The 16,678-nt window shown below is 24.0% G+C and overlaps 3 protein-coding genes across 4 annotated transcripts; 1 reads left to right on the top strand and 2 right to left on the bottom strand.

Moving 5' to 3' along the window:
• Positions 1-296: 296 nt before the first annotated feature.
• Positions 297-3,572, top strand: LOC127286525 (uncharacterized). The gene is made up of 2 exons (XM_051312969.1): positions 297-434; positions 1,316-3,572. The coding sequence occupies exons 1-2, from the start codon at positions 360-362 to the stop codon at positions 3,413-3,415; spliced, it is 2,175 nt and encodes a 724-aa protein (XP_051168926.1). The 5' UTR covers positions 297-359; the 3' UTR covers positions 3,416-3,572.
• A 1,165-nt stretch (positions 3,573-4,737) lies between these two features.
• On the bottom strand, positions 4,738-7,457 carry LOC127286499 (uncharacterized). Its single transcript, XM_051312944.1, has 2 exons — positions 7,185-7,457; positions 4,738-7,111 (listed from the first exon to the last, which is right to left on the bottom strand). The coding sequence occupies exons 1-2, from the start codon at positions 7,266-7,268 to the stop codon at positions 5,213-5,215; spliced, it is 1,983 nt and encodes a 660-aa protein (XP_051168901.1). The 5' UTR covers positions 7,269-7,457; the 3' UTR covers positions 4,738-5,212.
• Positions 7,458-8,836: 1,379 nt separating this feature from the next.
• Positions 8,837-15,708, bottom strand: LOC127286597 (uncharacterized). Of its 2 annotated transcripts, XM_051313082.1 has the most exons (4): positions 15,085-15,349; positions 14,884-15,002; positions 13,139-13,170; positions 8,837-12,144 (listed from the first exon to the last, which is right to left on the bottom strand). In XM_051313082.1, exon 4 carries the CDS (start codon positions 12,142-12,144, stop codon positions 9,139-9,141), a length of 3,006 nt encoding a protein of 1,001 aa, XP_051169039.1. In that variant the 5' UTR covers positions 13,139-13,170; positions 14,884-15,002; positions 15,085-15,349; the 3' UTR covers positions 8,837-9,138. The 2 variants fall into 2 exon arrangements, with proteins under 2 accessions (XP_051169039.1, XP_051169038.1); XM_051313081.1 differs by lacking the exons at positions 14,884-15,002; positions 15,085-15,349 and adding an exon at positions 15,587-15,708.
• Between the last annotated feature and the right edge of the window lie 970 nt (positions 15,709-16,678).

Genomic DNA, 16,678 nt, shown 5'->3' with positions numbered 1-16,678 from the left:
ATTAAAAATGATTTTTTATATAAAATTTTAGATGCAAAAATAATCATTTCTAGTTTACTGTTTATATAGGTGTTTAAAAATTAACAGAAATTTTATATTCTATGACGTTAATAATTTTTTTACACTATTTACATATATAAACAAATATTATACAAACGGATATATTAAAACAATAGAATTTTTTTTTTTAATAAGTCAACAAGAATATAGATGTTACTTTCAAGATTTGCGTCATTTAAAATAAATTAGAATAAATAAACAATGTTATAAAATATAAATGATTGAAATTATCGCAACTGAACGTTATTAGAGGAATTTTTTTTTAATTCACCAACTTTTAAATTATAAACTCACATAAAATGTTAATATTAACAATTTTGAATTTGTTATTTTATTTTTGTGTTTCTAACGCACACGTTTCATGGAACGAAGAGGTATGTTTAAAATATTTAATTAAAATTTTATTGAATAAGTCAAATTGTCATAGAAACTTGAATATAAGTTTTTTCAATTGAACTGTATAGATTAATATAAATTTTTTTTTATACAAAAGAACAATTTTTTCTTATATATAAATTTTTTTTTTTGAAACGTGCGATTCGATGAGTTTACCACCGTTTAATTATTATATGGCATAATTTAAATAAAAATATATACCAAAGTTAGTAAAATTGACCTAAGTAAAAAAATTTGTGATACAATAATAAAAAATATTTTTTTACCAAAAACCCTACTTCTTTATTATACATCAAGTAGCATTAAAAGAAACATTGTGTTCGTCCAAAGCAAAGTTTCGTAGGATTAAAATTTTGTCGAACAATAATTTCCGGAAAGTGTATTTAACTGTATTATATTGTGAACACAGCTTAAACCGTTAAAACCACTTTTGGAAAATTATTGTTGGACAAGATTTCAATCCTACCCAACCTTGCTTTGGACGAACATATTTTGAGCTCTTGCTTCCCAACTCTGTTTACAAATGTCATCAGACCATTAAGATATTGTACAAAATTATTAATTGCATAAATTAACAACGCATGAAAAACTATTTTCCAAATGTGCAATGATTAAATTTTGTTCATTTACAACACTAAATTATTAAATTGTTGATAATCATTTGAACTATAAAAATAATTAAAAATTTTCAAGTAATTCATCTGGAATCTGCATTCATTAATTACGTTTAATTACATTAGCTGTAACTAAACTAATTTCAATTAACAAAAACCTAATCATACTTTAATTTGGTAACTAATTTTATTTAATTATTCCATACAACTTGAAAAATGTCTAATAATTTTTAAAAATGATTTAGGAAATTGAAAGGACTGTGAAGCCAAGTGTTAGAAAATTTGAAGATTCGTGGAGAAATAACATATACAAAGGACCATTTTTTCACTACAAAAAACACTTTGGAATAATAATTAAAAAAGATACAACTTTTACTCTAACAATAGAAACTTCAAAAATTATTCAAAATTTAGAATTTTCCTGCCCTACTGAAATATCAGAAAAATTTATAATAGTAGGTTTTGGTGAAAAGGGAAATAGTACAGAAAAATTTACAACAAAAGTTGATTGCGTTCCATTATTAACTGTTTCATACAATGTACCAGTGATGGTAAAAATTAAAACTAAAAATTGGAAAATTTTACCTATTTTTGATTCGAGAAATTTAACTTTACTCACCTCACAAGAACCTGAACAAGAATTTTACAAAAATGTTGAAACTTATGGTTTTGTTGAAAATTATTACACACAAATGTTATTATCAGCAAACGATATTAAAACAATTTTATCCCAAAAATTAAATTTATTTATTGCATTGCAAAATCAAGTGGATTTAATAAAATACTACAATTATTTAACAGGCGCCAGTCGATATGTAAATAAAAATGATTCATTATCATATCATTTAGTAAACAAGCAACGATTTTTCCTTCGGACAGAAAAAAAAAATGAGGCATATGCATATTCAGGCAGTCCTTGGTTAAAATTTACTGGTGGATTCGACGATGTTTTAATACCAACTCGAGCTAAAGAGTGGGTTTTATTACACGAAGTTGCTCATCAATATGACATATCAGGTGTGACTGATGGTTTTGGAAATACTATTGATGTATGGACAAATGTTTTTTGTGCCTTATATCAAAATAAATTTAATTTGAAACATTATTGGCTTTCATTTTCAGAATCAGACAAAAATGAATTTATATCATTGTATCATAACAAAGGTACTTCTACAAACTGGAATCATAGACAAAAACTACATCTTTTAATGAATTTATTTGCCTACGATGGTACTGATAAAGCATTTAGAGAATTTAATATTCGTTACTATTCGAAGAAACATGTCAACAAATATGTTATAATTTCATTAATTTTAGAAGTATTTTTCGATCTCTACGAAATAAATTTATTGCCATTTGTGAAGAAATTTATTAATTTTAATACAAATGGTCATCTAGTAAGTCAACATTTAGAAATACGACTTTTGAATGGACATCCTGTAATGCCTGCTATTGATTTTAATTTAAAGCCAATAGAATTATCAGCCAGAAGTAGAGAAAAAGATTGGCGGCAATCTTTACCTTTAACATTGATGCCAAAAATGAAGAAAAAATATGTCGATGTTACTTTTACCATTGAATCACCAATTGATCCAAGAAATTTTTGTCTTTATTTGAATAACAATTGTCACAATATTACTGGAAAACTAATGAATATTAAATTACAGTCTGATGTTTATTCTATTTTTATAGCGATAGAAAAAAATGGAAATCTTTATATTAATGATGTAAACTATCACATTATTTCTCAAGAAACAAAAATTCATTTGATAATTAATGAAATTACACAAAATAGTGTATTTTTACCATTAGTGCATTATGAATTTCATGCCCTAGGTATTGGTGACTGGCGTTTTTTAAACATATTTATAAACTTTAAAACAATGACAATAGAAATACAACAATTTGTTGGCGTAATTCATCAATATTTTCCAAAGGAATTATATTTTTCGATAAGTTTAGAACGAAATGATTCTATAATTTTTAATTACAATTTTTTTGGCATCCAGGAGAATGAACAGCTTATAAATGTAAGACATAAATTGAAAGTTAATGATAAAATTCATATGTTCCATGCAGAATCACCAATTCGTCTGCTGTTTAATTCGAAGAAATATAATGAATTAAAAAAAAATACTTTTGTCATTACAAAAGTAGGTTTAAAAGATGTTCATGACAATGATTTTAAACTAATTTCTTCGGATATTAAAAGAATTGATGAATTTAATTCAAAATACAATATGGACTTAGCCAATAATACTTTGCATCATATTTTATTTAAATATTATATTAATAAATTGCGTTTTAATGGCTTGGAAAAATATATTCCTAATTCTTGGGTTTAATGGTGGATTTAGAAAAATTTGCTTTAAAGGAGAAATATTTCTTAGAAGCGACATTCGTTGATTTTTAAGACTTTGTAGCTACGTTTAAATAAAAAAAATTTGTCGATGAAAATATTGTTTTATTAAATATCAATGTAATAATAATAATATGTATTAAATTTTTAATATAATAATTCAATGAAAACAATAAAAAAATTTATACTACATGTAACAATAACCCTTGTTTTAATTTTAAAAATCATATAAAAGAAACTGCAATCTTCAATTCTGATAATAATTGTTTGTCACGTAAAATACAAACCAAACTCTAGACTAGTTAAAATAAAAATAATTAAAAATAATAAATAAATAATTTTAAGTTTAAAATTTTAGAAAGTAATAATCACTTACCATATATTAATTTAACTTAATTTTCTGAATAAAAAATGAATTTAACAATTTTGAGATTAGAATTTACAATTCATGTTAAGGAATTTTTGTTTCAATGGATTATTTGATTATTTACACTGAAGAGGACACCAAATTGTCTCGGAATATTTGTAAATTTTTGTGAAATATGTTAGAATTTCCAATAAAAGCCAAATTAATAAAATGGGCAATTCTCTAAAACTGGTGACTTTTTACTTCGAAAAATGAAGAAAAAAAAAATTTAGTAGCACATTAATAAAAAATTGTATATAAATTAAGATTAACATTTAGAATCAGATATTATAATTAAAAATTTAGTATATTTTGAAGATTTCATATATTTTTACTCTTTTTTAATAAGATGATTTTATATAGGGTCAGTTGGGGTAAATGAGGACAAGAGGTTTTGGAAATTAATTTATAGTTTTAAAATTAAGTTCAACGTCAATATTTTAACCTCAGAGATCACCTGCAAGAGGTTTTGAGTACTGCCAAGCTTTTATCTTGACAATTATGGAAGCAAGATAATTCAAGTTATCGTTCAATGCATAAAAACTTAAAAATCAAAGTCAAACTGTTTCAGTATTGTTATAGTTAAGTTTTTAACGAAATTATTTTAACGAAATATAGTTAGTTTTATAGCATCATTTTTTCGTTGCATATATATGAAGTAACGTCTATACACTTAATAACTTATAGATAAAAAATATTCTATTGATTTAATATTTTCATTCATCAATTAATGTCAAAGAATTTAAAATTTCTGTTAATATTTATTTTATTTGGAAAAACTAAGATAATATAGAATTTAGTAAAAATACATCATTATACTGGATTAATATGGTTAATTTTATTAATAATAAACCATCAGACGTTTCGACACCAACGTTAATGTCCTCTTCAGTATAAATATAATTAAACTGTTGAAATAACATGTACATTTAATATATATATATATATATATATTTATTGCAAATTACAGATTTCACATATACACATAAATTATAAATTAACAATTATATTATTAATGTTGTATAAGAAACACTATTACAGTACATTTCATAGTTTATGTATTTAATTTATATTAGACCTAATTAATCTACTTTTTAACCTAATTCCAATAGAATGCTTCCAAGTCATCAAACTTGCAATGTACTAATATAATTTGCAAAATAATATTAATATAATGTATTGTAACATAATTATATTCCATTTTAAATTAAATTTAACATTTTCATTACAACCAAAAAAAAATTATTTTAATACTCATTTCATTAATGTTTTAATTCTATTTTTATAGTTTTCTAATTGAAAAATATTTTCAAAAATATACCCTATATCATCATAACACAACATGAATATTTTAAATTATTTAATTCTGTTTTTTAGCTAATTAATGGTCTGCAAACCATTATCAGCAAGAAGAAAATTATTATTTTTTGATTTAGCATTAAAACCTTTCAAATTTGACTTTAGACGACCTGGTTCAGCATGATAAATATGAATTATATCATTGTACTGGAATTTCTCTATCACTTTAATAAGCTTTCGATTTTTTTTTGGATTACCAAAGATTTTATATTCAAAAATAGAAGAACCATTTCGTTCTAAACTGATAGAGAAATATAAATTAAAATACCCATGAACATATTTTACCCATTGTTGTAATTCTATTGTCATAGTTTTGTAATTTATAAATATTTTTAAAAATATCCTATCATTAAGACTTAAAGCATTGAATGAATATTTTAAATAATTTAATTCTGTTTCGTTGTCTTTAATGATTTGCAAACCTTTATTTGACAATAGAAAATTATTGTTTTGTTCTTCACTTTTAAATCCTTCCAAATTTGAATTTAAACGATCTGGTTCGGCATGAAAAATATGAATTATATCATTATACTGAAATTTCTCTACAATTTTAATAAGCTTTTGATCATTTTCAGGAATACCAAAAAATTTATATTCAAAAATAGAAGAACCATTTCGTTCTAAACTTATTGAAAAATATAAATCATAATATCCATGAATATTTTTGATCAACTGCTTTAATTCTATTGTCATGTTCTTGTAATTTATAAATATTTTTAAAAATACGTAATCAGAAAGACCTAAAGCATCAAATGTATAATTAAAATTATTTAATTCAGTTTCGTTATTTTCTTTTTTGTGTGAAATTTTTTTTTTAATTTCATTTACTTCAACATTAATTGACATAATTTGTGAAATGTTATATTTCATTACGTCACTGATGTACTTATTGCCATGAATTTTTTCTGATATATAAACTAAATAAACATTTGGCAATAATTCGATGTTCATGACTTTCCCAAAAATAGTGTGACAATCGTTATTCAAATATAGACAAAAATTTGTTAAATCAATTGGTGATTCAATGATAAAAGTGACATTAACCGTTTTATTAATTTTTTCCATCAAAGGAGAATCAGGTTTTAAATCTTCAGTCACGTTCTTAAGTTGCAAATTTTTAAGATTTATTCCATAATTAATAGCAGAAATAAAATGACGGTTTATATTTGTCTCAGGACATTTATGTGTAGTTTCATTGTTTGTAGAATTAAAAGATTTATTATCACTTTGTAAAATTGATTGTGACGATACTTGTGTAGAATTATCATTGTTACATTTTTCTGAACGTACAAAAAATGTTGTTCTATCCATTAGTCTCATAAAAGGTTCTTTATATTTATCTGTATTGTCATTCAATCCAGCTAAATAATCAGCATACTGTATTAAATTAATCTGTCCTTTCAAATCATTATATAAACTATAATTAAGCAATTTTAGATTATTAATATCATTTGCTGACAATAAAATTTGTATATAATAATTTTGAACAAATCCATAAACTTGTACATGTTTGTTAAATTCAGACTCATATTCTTGTGATGTTGAAAGTGATACATCATTAGAATTGTAAATTGGCAATGATAACCAGTTTTTGGTATCAATTATCATTTGTACTGGAACATTTATTGAAACAGATACCATAGGAACGCAATCAAAATTTGTTGTTAAAGTTTTTGTGAAATTTGTTTCTCCCGCAAGATTTAATATAATTAATTTTTCATATGGTGAATCAGCAAGACAGTAGAAATATAAATCTTCTATTTTTGATGGTGTCTCTACCGTTAAATTAAATGTTGTACCTTGTTTAATTATTATATCAAAATGAGTTTTAAACTGGAAAATTTGATTTTTAATTTTTTCACTGGTCAATGGTTCGGAAATTTCTCGAATTAAAGGCTCGACAGTTCGTGTAGTTATCTAAAAGATGAATTTATAAGTTATATGCAAAAAGTGTTAGATTTATCTTTTAATTTATATTCTTAAAACTTACGTTCAAATTCCATTGCACTGTTTTCTGTGAAATTGTACTCGATACAAATATTAGAAGCAATTTTATGAATATTAACGAAATCATGATTTACTATTACACGAGTAAACTACTCGTTTAACAACTTCGATAAAAAAAATTAGTTAATTTTTACTTCTTATATAGTTCATAGGTGTAAAAATCAACGGAACATTTATAATTGATGACGTTAATCAATGACGATAATATTAAATCAATAGAATTGTTTTAGCAAAAAGTCAATAAAAGTATACATGTTGTGACGTATATTTGTACCCTTTATATAATAAACGCAAGAATAAATTAAAAATTTTTTTTTTATATAAAATATTAGACGCAGAAATAATCATTTCTAGTTTTTACTGTTTACACAATTGTTTAAAAATTAACAGAAATTTTATATTCTATGACGTTAATTAATGACGAATATATTAAATCAATAGAATATTTTTTTTAATAAAACAAAAATATTGATGTTACTTCCAATATGTGTATCAATTAAAATTAATTGCATTTCATGTTATTTAATTATTCAACATGGCATAATTTAAATAAAATTTTATATCAAAGTTAGTAAAATTTACCTGCATAAAAAATTATGATTATTTATACATTAGAATATAAAGCAATTCGAAAAAAAAATTATATTTATTTCACATATATTATATATTGTTCAAAAAGCACTCTATTACAATAAATATAATTATAATTCACATTTGAGTAATATTAATTTAAATTCTTAATTCAAATTCCATGGAATATACAATTCTAAATTATTAAACCTCAATGTACAAATATAATTTGCAAAATAATGTTGATACAATGAATTGTAGATTAAGTTGATATTGTATTCTGAATCCTTTAAGTAGATAGAATACAAATTAAATGCTCATGAATTAGAATTTTTACAAATAAATTTTTAAACTAAATTAGGTGACAATTTAGATTAAAGATAATTAATCTGTTCTTTAATACCAATTTCATGGAATATAAGGTTGCAAATTATTAAATTGCAATGTACGTATATAATGTGCAAAATAATATTGATACAATGCATTGTAGCTTAAGTCGATATTGTATTTTGAATTAAATTTATCAATTCTTTCGATATTCGCAGAAATTATTTTAAGATTCAACTCATTAATTTGCCTCAAACCCTCATTTGTTAAAACAAAAGTATGATCACGTGCTTCTCTATTATTATTTCTCTCTAAATATATCTTAAGACGTTTAGGATCTACATGCTAAAAATGTACTCGATCATTAATTTTAAAATTAACATCACTATAATTAAACATTTGATTACCGCCAAAATATTTATAATTAAAAACAGAAGAACCATTTCGTACTAATTCCAATGAAAACTTTAATTCATTATTTTTAAAATAACTATTACTCGCACTACCAAATTGTTTTAATTCAATTGTCATAGATTTGTAGTTAAAAAATATTTTCAAAAATAATCTGTCATCATTATCAAGATCATCAAAGGCATAATTTAAAATAGGTATAAATATTTCATTTTCAGAGATTTCCTTTTCTTTTAAAATTAATTCTGTTTGTTTATTTAAAATATTCTGCATACCGATATTTGATAAAAGAAAAGAATTATTTTCTTTATTATTATGAAATCCTTTCAAATTAAAAAACAAAGCGCTACGGTTCGGCATGATTATATTTTATTAAAAATATTTTTTTTTCATGAAATAAATTGTTATAGTAAAATATAAATGAAGAATTAATTTAATAAATTTAAAAAGTTTACATTTAACTTTAAGTAATATATAAAATAACATTATGATTATTTCCACAATATGAAATATAAAGGAAGTAGAATAAAAAAATCATATTATTAATATTGTTAAATAAAACACTCTAATACAATCGAATACAATAAACAGAATTATAATTTACATTTAAGTTTTATTAATTCTAATCCTTAATCCCAATTCAATGGAATGTACCGTTCCAAATTATTAAACCGCAGTTTACGATTATAATTTGCAAAATAAATTTGATACAATGCATTATAGCTTAGGTCTATATTGTATTCTGAATTAAATTTATCAATTCTTTTAACATCCGCTGAAATTATTTTATCATTCAAGTCATTAATGTGGCGTAAACCATCATCCGTTAATACAAAACTATTATTATGTGCTTTTGAACTATAATATCCTTCTAAATATATCTTAAAGCGACCAGGTTCTGCGTGATAAAAATGTACTATATCATTAATCTTGAAATCCACGACAGAATTTTTAATTCGTTGCTCACCACCAAAAAATTTAAATTCATGAATAGAAGAACGTTTTCGTTCTAAACTTAGTGAAAAATATAGTACATCATTTTTAAAATAACTGTGAATTTGATCACTGATTTGATTTAATTCTATTGTCATACTCTTGTAATTTATAAATATTTTTAAAAATAACACATCATGATAACCCAGCACATGAAAACCATATTGTACTATTGGAAAAAATATTTTAGTTTCAGAGATTTTATTTTCTTTTAAACTTAATTCTTTCGCATATGTTCCATTGTAATCGAACGTTTGCAATCCTTCATGTGTCAAAATAAATGAATTATTACTTATTACATTATTAAATCCCTCTAAATTTAACATTAAACGATGTGATTCCGCATGAAAAATATGAATTTTATCATTAATCTTAAAATCATTAACATCATTTACATAAGATAGATTCTTTAGATGAGAACCAAAAAATTTGTATTTAAAAATAGAAGTATCATTTCTTTCCAAAATAAACGAAAAATATAATTCATTTTTATAATATTTGTTAATTTCGTCATTAAATTGCTTTACTTTAATTGTCATAGTATTGTAGTTTATAAATATTTTTAAAAATAAAACATCATTATTACCTATTGCATAAAATTCATATTGTAAATTATTTTCTATTTTCTTTAAAATTGCATCTAAACCGACACTGGTCAAACGAAAAATATTTTTTTGTTCCACTGGATTATTATATCCTTCTAAATTCAATTTTAGAAAACTGGGTTCGCGATGAAAAATGTGTATTTCATCATTGATTTCAAATTTTTCCACAGCATTTGTTAGCAATTGATTTTGCATTTTATCTGGAAATTTATATTCCATAATATTTGTATCATTTCGTTTTAATTGTAGCGAAAAATATAAATTATTTTCTGATATTTCATTACTTAATTGTTTTATTATCAATGTCATGTCCTTGTAATTTATAAATATTTCCAAAAATAACCTATTATCAGGACCTTGAGCATCAAATTTATAATGAATCAAGGGAAAATGTGTTTGATTTTCTGGAATTTCTTCTACATTGACATTAATTAACATATTCTTTGAAATTGTATGATAAATTTCATCACTTATATAGGTGTTTCCATTTAATACTTCTGCTACGTAAATAGAATAAACATCTGACAATAATTTGATAGTCATGTTTTTTCCAACAATAGTGTGACAATCGTTATTCAAATATAAACAACAATATGTAAGATCAATTGGCGATTCAATAATAAATAAAACGTTAACATATGTATTCTTCATTCTTGTCCCCAACATTAAAGGGGAAATTTGTCTCAAATCACGTTCTTTGCTTAGAGCTCGCAAATCTTTAGGATTTATCCCAAAATCAATGGCAGGCATCACAGGATGTTCATTCAAAAGTCGCAGTTTTAATTCGGGATTTAATGAAATATCTTTGATGATTTTTTTCAAAAACGGCAATAAATTTATATCGTAAAGATCAAGAAACATTTTAAGAATAGTTGGTACTATGTCAACAGAATCTTTAGTTGTAATTTGATTGTAAGGATTGTGGCGAATACGAAATTCACGTAAATTCGTGTCAGTTCCATCATATCCGAATAGACTCACAAATAAATTTAACTTTTCCTCGTAACTCCATTTTGTAATGTCATTTCCCATTTGATAATTTAAAATTTTCTTATAATTGTAAGGAGACGCTGATTGTAACATTGGATTTTTAATTACAAATTTTTGATGATATAAAGTTGCAAACATATCATTCAACAAATTAAATGTTTCTCTAAAATTAACATCAAATTCTTTCCTGTTGTAGTATTCAGCAAATTTTTGCAATAAAATCCAACTAGAGCCTTTTTTGGTTTGTAAAAATCTTTCTAAATTATTAATAGCTGATATAAAATGACTGTTCAAATTTGTCTCCTGACATATTATTTTATCGAAAGAGTCAACAAAATTTAAAGATGTGTTATTACATTTAAAAATGGATGCCTTTTCTTCTGTATTGAAATTTTTTTCACTACATTTTTCTGAACGAACAAATATGGTTGTTCGATCTATAAATTTCAATGATGGTACAATATCTCCATTGTAATAGGGACTGATTCCAGTTAAATAATCATAATACTCTATGACATCAATCTGATTTTCTAAACCTTGATATAGACTATAGTTTAACGACTTTAAAGTATTAATATCATTTACCGATAATAACATTTGTGTGTAATAATTTTCAACAAATCCGTAAATTTTGACATTTTTGTAAAATTCAGACTCAAATTCTTCTGATTCGAAAAGTGATGCATCATTAGAATCAAAAATTGGCAATGATAACCAGTTTTCAGTTTTAATTATCATTCTTAGTGGAACATTATTTGATACAGATACCATAGGCACACAATCAAAATTTGCTGTTAAATTTTTTGTGAAATTTTCTTCTCCCTTGAGATTTAATATAATTAATTTTTCATACGGTGAATCAGCAAGACAGTAGAAATATAAATCTTCTATTTTTGATGGTGTCTCCACCTTTAAATTAAATGTTGTACCTTGTTTAATTATTATTTCGAAATGAGTTTTATAGTGGAATAATTGATTTTGAATTATGTACTTCGTCCATGGTTCGGAAATTTCTCGAACTAAAGGCTCGGCAATTCGTGTTGTCATCTAAAAGATGAATTTATCTCTAATATAAAAAATATATGTATATGCATGATGCGAATGCTCTACGAAATTGTCGGATGTCGATAAAGAAATTTTGTCTAAAATGTATAAAAAAAATAATGAAATTAATATTTTAATGATTAAAATCATTAAGTTTTATGAATGTTATGATGATTATTGTAATAATAATTATAAAAATTTAATATTTCTATTAATTTCAATCTATAACAGTTTATCACCAACATTTGTCGATGAAATCAATGCAGCAGCGCTTTTTAGCAGATAGGTGGCAGTACTCTTTTCTTTAATATGGGAACAACTGTGTTGTTACCCATAAGCGTGGCTTGGAAGCCACTAGTCGTTTCGTCCCGGTCCCCACTACTGGACTCATCAGTAAGGCTGCGTAGTGGGAAACCTGCCTTATACGACCATGGGGAAGTGAGAGTTGGATCGTGTATATATGCTACACGCCAAGCAACATCTACACTTGTGAGAGAGCACATGGGTATTGACCAATGGCAGAGACATCCATTGGCCAACCCCCACATTAAATTTTTTCTGCATTTTTTTTATCAAAAGCAAAACTCTTATTTGTTAAAGGGTAATATTGGTAAAAAAAATGTATTATTGTAGCAAAAAATTAATAATTTAATAAAAAATATTGGTAAAAAAATTAATTTTTTTATCAAAAAAAAAGTTGAAAAAATTAATTTTAAACGGAAATAATGGTGAAAAAAATGTATAATTTTGTCAAAAAAATTAATATATTAATAAAAAATATTGGTAAAAAAAAATTTTTTTATCATCAATAAATCAATAATCATCGTAACATTCATAAAACTTAATGATTTTAATCATTAAAATATCAATTTCATTATTTTTTTTTATACATTTTAGACAAAATTTCAATATCAACATCCGACAATTTCGTGGAGCATTCGCATCATGCAATCCGCCAGGGGTGCTATTGTAGGTTTTTAATTATCTAGAAACTTACATTTAAATTCCATTGCACTGTCTCCTGTGAAACTGTAAATGAGACAAATATCATAAATAATTTTATTAATTATTAAAAAAAATTATTATTTACTAATTCTTTGTATCTACTTGATTATAACAACTTCAATATAAAAATTTTTAACTTTTATTTCTTATACATATTTTACATTGTAATAAAAAAATGTGAATTTATAATTATTTATTAAATAAATATATTTTGCAACTGTTTTAGTTAAATTTTCAAATTAAGGCCAGGTCCAAGTGAGGCAGCGCCATGTACATTGAAACTAAAATTTTGAAAAATTTTCAACAGCCTTTTCTTGAAAACAAGAAGGTAAAATGCTTTTTCCTTTATGGATAATTGCTTATTGGCAAGATATACACCAACTAAAACTTTTTTTGAGTTAAAATAATAAAAAAAAATTTCATGTCAATAAATTAAATATGAGCACTTTTTTCACAAAAACTGTAATAGTACTTTCTCAGAAATTACAATCAAAAATGCAATTTCCATTTGGAAAATTAATAAACGCTAAAAAATACATGACCTAAGATTTACCAATCACGAAAATAACAAAAAAAAATTTTATTAAATATTTAACATATATTGATACCTTTACTGATTGTGACAGCCCTTTGGTAGATTATGTATTTCAGGTGGTTAGCAACAGCGCCAATCTTCTCCTTTCGGCAAAACTGCGAAACGTCTGGTGACATATATAACCTGCCAAACGGCTGTCATAATGAGTAAAATATGTTATGTTAAAATACTTTTTTTTTGTTATTTTCGTCATTGGTAAATCTTAGGTCGTGTATTTCTTAGCGTTTATTAATTTTCCAAATGGAAATTGCATTTTTGATTGTAATTTCTGAGAAAGTACTGTTACAGTTTTTGTGAAAAAAGTGCTCATATTTAATTTATTGACATGAAATTTTTTTTATTATTTTAACTCAAAAAAAGTTTTAGTTGGTGTATATCTTGCCAATAACTAATTATCCATAAAGGAAAAAGCATTTTACCTTCTCGTTTTCAAGAAAAAGCTGTTGAAAATTTTCCAAAATTTTAGTTTCAATGTACATGGCGCTGCCTCACTTGGACCTGGCCTTAAGAACTAAAGATTGAGTTTTTCTTAGATATATAAAATTGAAAAATTTACGTATTTTCTTTGCGGAGGTACCTTTTCTTTGAGAATTTTATTAGTTTATAAAGAAAAGGAAAGTAAATAAAAACACGGAGAGAAATTTATGCTACTGGGTAACATAATGATGTTAAGGGCAACCATATTTAGTGCTAAATATACAGACAGCGATATAGATTGTAGCATTTACTATCAGATGATTATAGAAATTTGATTGTACAATTTACAATTTTTGATGTTAAAAATTTTATACGATCTCTTTACGTTCTCGAGTGGCAAATATACACGAACCTAACCTCGCTTTTTTTGTAAACTTAAATAATTTCATTTTATTTTAATAAGACATTTCGATAAGAATTTAAACTTTAAACTTTTTACATAAAAAAGAGTATGTCTATTTTTTCACTCCGTCTATAAAAAGGACTTGCTTAAACATAAATATATTTATCAAACGGTATATTTTTTTCACAGAGTCAATTGAATTTGTATTATTTTACTAATTTTTAAGTTTAAAAAAAGTAAGAAAAAATATGAAAAAGTTTTTTTTCCAAAAAAAAATTTCAATAAACACATGTACATTTATACAAACGAAAAAAAAACTTACTTGATTTTTGTAATCTTGAAATTTTTTAAAAAATTTTAAGCGAGGTTCTGGTTTTGGTATAATGAGTGATATTGTATCATTGTCCAGTAAGTAAAACGATTCTTCATCAATTTCACCGTCTAAACAACGCAAAATTGTTTTGAGGTTATAAACACGTTCACACTTCAGTCTTCGCTAATTCAATCAAAATAATAAACCTACCTCCAAAAGATGGAATCAAAGATTCCATATTCAACGACATTAATAAATTTTTAACAAACTCGTCCATTTTTTATTCACAACTTTTTTCACTATATATAAACACGTGCGTGAAAACACAAGGACCGCAATTGAATAGGCGAAGTATACACCACAATCAGCGCATGCGCTCACATTTAATTTTTACAATATTTGATAGTAGTGACTACAATCCAAAAGCTAACATATTTTACGTCTTTGGGTAACATCTTGGATAGTAAAATGTTGATAGTAGATTCTAGAATCTTTCTTTTTACTATCAAATTCTTACTATCCATTTCTCTCAGTGAAGGAAAAAAATTTAAATTTATTATTTTTTAAGATTTAAGCCATTTTAAAATCATAAAAAAATAGAGGTCGCTCATTTCTCGACGGTAGTCTACTTGTACCTTTACAAGCGATTCTATATACAGCCATAGGATCTTTGATTATGTTATAAGTAAATAAATAATTAGTATATTCTTACCATTAAAAATTATAACAATTAACAGAACTATTTTTAAATACTTCATGTTTTTTTCAATTTTTTTCGGAAACGAACTTGAAAACATCTAACATTGGTTATATACTATATGAAAATAATGAAAACCATAAATATATAAAATTTAGCCGATAACACTATACAATTTCTTTTTTTTTATTGTTTTTTTTTCATAAAACTATACTTAAATTAGTTTTAGTTATGTAAAAAATTTTATGAATAATAATATGTTATCACATTCGTATACGTTGTAAATTTCAACGACTCTTTGCATATCGAGAAATGTTGCAAAAAATTTTTTAAACAAAAAATTATAATAATTTAAACAGAAAGATATTTTATTATTAAATCTAAAATAAAAAAAAACACGCATTATAGCTCAAAAAATTTTTATTTTTCAACTGTGATTTCTATACCCCTATTTTACTATAACAATTTATTTAATGAAAAAAAATATTTTTAATAAAATAAAAATTTTAAAGCAATAAAGAGGCACGTGTAAAAAAATGTATTCTTGAAAAAATATCGCTTTGTCAAACAATAATAAAAATTTATTATTTAACAACTCTAAACATAAAAAGAGGCGCATGAATATTGCAAAATTAACATGTGACAAAAATTTTATTTAACCGAAATACATGAAATGCACCGAAATGAATGAAGAAACTCTAAAGCAAATTTTTTAGAATTATCATTTAATAGAATCTTATTCTGTAGAAAATTATTTTTGCAGAATATTAAATTTATTTAAAAATGCTAATTTTGCAGAATTTTCACTAAACCGATCATCAATGTTGCAGAATTTTGATTTACACCAAAATGAATTTGCAAGAAATTAAATTTTTCGAATATTAATTTGTTTCGAAATATTGTCTTGTATAGAATATTAATTTCGTATAATATTAATTTAGTAGAAAAAATATTAAACAAAATATATTAATTTTCCATAATATTTATTTCCTCAAATATAGTAATGTTATAGAATTTTAAATGAAGATAAATTAATTTTCATTTAAAAAAAAAATTCTCCAAAATTAATATTTTAACAATTTAATATTCTGCAAAAATAATATTTTA

Source organism: Leptopilina boulardi, unplaced genomic scaffold, assembly GCF_019393585.1.
Source record: "Leptopilina boulardi isolate dan_hultmark-lab unplaced genomic scaffold, ZJU_Lbou_2.1 LbouV2_362, whole genome shotgun sequence".
NCBI lineage: Eukaryota > Metazoa > Arthropoda > Insecta > Hymenoptera > Figitidae > Leptopilina > Leptopilina boulardi.
The sequence above is the reverse complement of the archived record's forward strand: the minus strand, read 5'-3'. Positions and strand labels throughout refer to the sequence as shown.

Excerpts from the sequence above, each read along its gene's own strand:
- LOC127286525 (XM_051312969.1), top strand. The coding sequence starts at position 360 with ATGTTAATATTAACAATTTTGAATTTGTTATTTTATTTTTGTGTTTCT. Across the intron at positions 435-1,315 it reads ACGTTTCATGGAACGAAGAG|GAAATTGAAAGGACTGTGAA; the intron begins GTATGTTTAAAA and ends AAAATGATTTAG.
- LOC127286499 (XM_051312944.1), bottom strand. The coding sequence starts at position 7,268 with ATGATTTCGTTAATATTCATAAAATTGCTTCTAATATTTGTATCGAGT. Across the intron at positions 7,112-7,184 it reads CAGTGCAATGGAATTTGAAC|ATAACTACACGAACTGTCGA; the intron begins GTAAGTTTTAAG and ends TTCATCTTTTAG.
- LOC127286597 (XM_051313081.1), bottom strand. The coding sequence starts at position 15,671 with ATGTTTTCAAGTTCGTTTCCGAAAAAAATTGAAAAAAACATGAAGTAT. Across the intron at positions 13,171-15,586 it reads AATTGTTATAATTTTTAATG|TTTCACAGGAGACAGTGCAA; the intron begins GTAAGAATATAC and ends TCTCATTTACAG. Across the intron at positions 12,145-13,138 it reads CAGTGCAATGGAATTTAAAT|ATGACAACACGAATTGCCGA; the intron begins GTAAGTTTCTAG and ends TTCATCTTTTAG.